Raw genomic sequence first — 4,967 nt, forward strand, 5'->3', positions numbered from 1 at the left:
ATCTGGAGGGCGGGTAAAAAATTCGGAAAATCTTATCTGCTGCGTGTAAAAGGGGAGAAAATAGGCAAAATAAGTAAAAATGAGAAAGGATTGGTAGCTATGTAATTAGAATTTTCTGTTTCTCTTTGAAAATAGGTGAATCTTCTGAAAAAGCGGAATACTTATTTTAAAAAAATGAAATTTTTAGAAAATCTGAATTTTTGATAAAAAAGCTGAAATTTAAGAGATAAAAGTGAAAAAAGCAGAAATCCGCTAAAAAGCGGAAAAATCTCATCCCTGATTACAGGGATGGTTGCGACACAAAGTGAAAATTTTATACGCAAAAACTCAATAACAAGATATTAATTTATATACTATTCATATTTAATATAATTTTTTGAACTAACATTTATAATTAAATTACTTTTTAATCAAGACTATCACACCTTCATAGTAAATAATTCAAGAAAAAATCAACAAGAGTTGTTACAAGAATCGCGATATTGGATATTTAAATCGTGTGAATACGAATAGCGATGTTGGATTTTTAAATCACCCGAATACAAATTGTTATGTGCAATTTTAAACCTCATGAATAAGATTCATAATGTGTAGCTTTTAAATCAAGTAAATACGAAAATCAATGTTGATATTAAAATCATGAGAATATAAATCGCGCTATTAGCAGATTTCTACGTAGTTTCAAGTTTTAAAAAAATAAATCTAAACCCCTCCCGCAAAAAAAAATCTTTGGCAAAATCATGTGCATAATAACTTCCAATTAAGGAGATTCAGCGAAAATTTCAAAATTTAAATTTAAAATGCAGAACTTGTAATTCTTACTTTAAATCTTAACTCTTACTTCAAATTTTAGATTGCAGTAAAAATTTTGTCGGATTATAAGTTTTAATTTGTGAACGTCCACAAATCAATGGTCTTGAGATACACAGAATTCAATGAAAAAATCACATGCCCTGCTCCTAGTTTATAGAGCGGGAAGGATGATATAAAAAAACCCGGAATTCCGAGGTACATCTGGAATACAATCACCCCTGATAATATCTTTCTTATTTTCGGTAAATTCAAATGAAATTCTTTCAAATACCTTTGATGACATCTTCAATTTGCTTAGCTATTGAAGTATTCAAATCCTCAAGGATATCAAACACTGTTCGTTTTCGAGAGTTCTCTAGATTAGGATCAACGCCTAGGAAAAGTTAGAAATTATCAACAAAACATAAAATTAAACGAATTACACTAAAGCATTTAGAATAAGTTACATCATATGAAAATCATTGAATTTTCTTCAGGTGTGACAATTTTCTTACACTGTTTTGCACATGAATATAATTTTTATGCAAACTCAAAAGAAAACATTTGAAATGACATATTTTTTTATTCAGGCTATTAAATACAAGATTTGATATTTCAAAAACTGTTCTAAGATTAACTGTTAGGGGGCATTCAAATATTATAAGCATATTTTTGGCAGCAATATTGGCCTCCCTCTTCCTGCTTGTCAACAAAAAACAGCAAATCGCTAACCATTCAAATTCCCTCTTATGCTTATGTAATAAAGATACAGCAACCCTTTGGTTCTGCTTGAACTTACGACTATTAGTGACGTAATCAACATTTTATGATTAAATTTAAATAAAAGATGTTTTGTAAAATTTTGAGAAAAATATTCTTTGAGAATTTCTTGTGTTTTTCTTTAGTGTTCAAAACTCTTGAAATCTGAAACTGTTCAAAGATATTTTTTTCCAATATTTTCTTTTCCCTAAATTTACTTTTTATTCTAAATGTGAATTTTTTCCACATATAACATTTTTGGTTACACTTATCATTTTGCCTTTTAAGGAAATTTTTAAAATATGGGGATTTTAATGTTTTATGTAAACATTGGTCCTACCCATTCTCATCCCCTGTCAGCAGAAATAAGCATAACATAAAACTCCTTCTCTCCATTGGATGTTTTTGCAATATTTGAACTACTTCTTACGGGTTTTTATAATTCAAATTTGGAAGAAATTGTTAGAAATAATTATAAAATAAATACAGAATGCATCCTGGCAAATAATTGTATCTTTAACTAGAGTAGATCCTTGATCATAAACAGAACTACCCTTAACAGAGAATGCTAGAAAGGCAATAAATAAATATCCAAAAAAAAAAAAAGGTTATCTTTTTACTTAGTACTACTTTTTTAACTTGAAGACACGATGTTTCTTAAATTCTTTTGACATTTGTTTACTTTAAAATTTATACAGATCCCAGGTTAATCTAAGACCTGCAAACAGTGCCTGTGTGTGCCCATAAATTTAGATAGCTCTGATTGTGACAAAAAATTTAGTTTTTGTCTTAATAATTATCAACTGCAGAACAGCACGTGAAGTTGGTGGTAACTGATTCAATTCAGATGAAGATTTACTTCAAAAATGAGATAAAAGGCTTAATTTGACAGTAAATTTACTGTTATGTATTATGCTTGCTCAATATCTTAGAATGGATTGTTTCAAAAGCACTGCTGGGTTCTGAACCATAAATAGTATCACATATGTAAAACAATAAGTAGCAAAATTGCTTGCAAAAGTTAAAGGGAAATATATATTAATGATTGAGAATTCATCTTAATTGTGTATTTGATACTAACAAACTTTAAGTGTATGGTAGGTTATGTTAGGTACAAAGCTCTCTTTGTATTTTATTTAGTTGAGAATTATTAAATAAAAGTAATGAGACTTTTTTTCTCCTTTTTTTTTCTTTTTCAAACAAATTACAACTTTTTTTCTAACAATAAGCACAAATCTAATTTTAATACCTGTGTCCAAGTTTTTACGATAATTAAAAGGTTGCTTGATCAAAAAATAAATAAGAAATAAAATAATAAACATATGTATTTGCTAACATGGAAAAGGAAAATTCCAAAAATCTTTTTTGTTATAAATTATGAGATATTGAGACCCTCACAAATATTTGTAGACGCCTTCCAATTTTTAATAGTCATAGTTTAATTAATACAATTATGTTATGGATCAGATTACCAGATGAACTGTGATATTATCAGATGAACTGTGTTAAGTTGAGAATAGCTTATAAATATGGTTAGAAATATAACATACTAATTTATACATGTATTTCCCAAAAATACTTTCAAGAAATTCTTAGAAAAATATATACCATAATCTAAGAGCAACTTTACAACTTCTAGCTTTCCATACATAGCTGCCTCATGCAAAGCTGTTCCAATGTCTGTCTAAAAATTAAAACGCTTTCAAAACACATATTTCAATAATGAGTCAGTTAAGTAGCAAATGAAAATAGCTTTATGGCTTACAAAAGTGAACATTTTATTTAATCTGTATGATATTCAGTAACAAAAACTGATTTCTAACAACACTATTAAACACAGAAGAAATGCTTATAAAAGAAATGTATTTGTTTCTATCCTAAGATTTTACAGTTAAAGAGTCAAAATACAATTATGCGATTACTTTTATGATTTTGGTGAGGTAAATAAGGGTAAGTTTTTATATTGCACCCAAGTCTAAAAATAATAAATTGAAACACTTTAATACACTAAAAAAATATATACTTGATGTCTAACATTAAAAATTTTGTTTTGCAATTAAATTACAACACTAAGAAAATTTTCTCAGTATCCATAGAACAGAACTGCCTATAAATTATTTTCTGATCCAATAAAATATAGCAGATATTATCTGCATATTCTAAATTCCTGAATATGGATTCAAATTTAATGAAATTTATTAAAAGGTTTAAAAGGGAACTATTACTTTCTCTCTCACAGCACATTGTTAGAACAATTTAAACATGATTAGAAAATCAAGTGAAATTATGAAATCTACAGTACACTCAAGAGCAAAGATTAAAATTTTTACCATGTAATTAATATCAAATCCAGAATCTAATAGTGTTTTTACAACATGCTTATGGCCATTTTTAGCAGCCAAATGCAGTGGTGAATGGCAACGAACTATGTCAGATAATAAATTAGGATGGCAATTCAATAAGCATTCCACAATTTCCAAACGACCATATTGCGAAGCTAGATCCAGAGGAGATTCATTCCTTACATTTCTAACAGAAGGATAACATTTGTTCTGAAACAAAATTAGAACAAACTATTACATAAGATCACAAAAGCAGCAATTTTTTCACTTTGTAAAGAGAGAAAACTTTTTAAGGTTTTTGATTATAATTTTACTTCACATTTTTTCAGAACACATTACATGACGGTAATACTTAAGAAAATTATTTATAGCTAAATCATTATTTTGTAATTTTTTTTTTCAAAATGTTTTTATTAATTCTTTAATGGTGCACAAGATGGTGTGATCATATTGAGAAAAATAAGTCGATAACTATTGTTATTTTAGATGATATTTCTATTAATAAAGAATATTTAAAACATTGGGAGCCCAAGACCTAGAACTGTGAAGAATAGAGGGAATCCCGAGGCAAGATCAAGTCCTTGAAGAATTATTAGTTCAATGAGTAGAAGTAGTAATATTTAAAACAGCCTTGCTCTGGAGAATTTAAGCTCAGAGATGTTCAACTGAAAAAAGTTTCCTTCTCTGTTAAAAGAAGTCAACCTCTGCTAATGTAAGCTTAAATTTGTAAAATTTAAAAAAAAAATTGTAAAATTTAAAAAAATAAAAAGAAAACTATTGAAATTTTAGTTAAATTAAAAAATATTCAGGTATTTAGTTATTAACCGTTAATTAATAAAACGCGAGTATTTCACAACTATAGCAACTTATCCCTCTCTACTTATTCCTTGTTAATACATTAAAAACATTTATTTTTTTCATTTTGAAGTGAAGCTCTTTCAAGTGTAGCTCACTTTCATATTTCCATGACTTCCTTAAAAAAAATATTAAATATAAACTATAAATGTAGCCTTATAAAAAAGAGGAAAAAAAACATTTTTTTTAATAAAACTTTTTTTTTCATATTAAGATGCA

The 4,967-nt window shown here is 27.4% G+C and overlaps 1 protein-coding gene across 1 annotated transcript in view; it reads right to left on the minus strand.

Moving 5' to 3' along the window:
* The window catches only part of LOC122271358 (uncharacterized), an 18,821-nt gene extending 14,713 nt beyond the window's left edge, over positions 1-4,108 (minus strand). The window contains exons 1-3 of the mRNA XM_043052340.2: positions 3,882-4,108; positions 3,160-3,235; positions 1,085-1,186 (exon numbers count right to left, since the gene is read on the minus strand). Coding sequence (XP_042908274.1) covers positions 1,085-1,186; positions 3,160-3,235; positions 3,882-3,884 — 181 coding nt within the window. The 5' untranslated portion in view covers positions 3,885-4,108. The remainder of the gene's footprint in view (positions 1-1,084; positions 1,187-3,159; positions 3,236-3,881) is intronic.
* Between the last annotated feature and the right edge of the window lie 859 nt (positions 4,109-4,967).

This window comes from Parasteatoda tepidariorum, chromosome X2 (genome assembly GCF_043381705.1).
Source record: "Parasteatoda tepidariorum isolate YZ-2023 chromosome X2, CAS_Ptep_4.0, whole genome shotgun sequence".
NCBI classification, from domain to species: domain Eukaryota; kingdom Metazoa; phylum Arthropoda; class Arachnida; order Araneae; family Theridiidae; genus Parasteatoda; species Parasteatoda tepidariorum.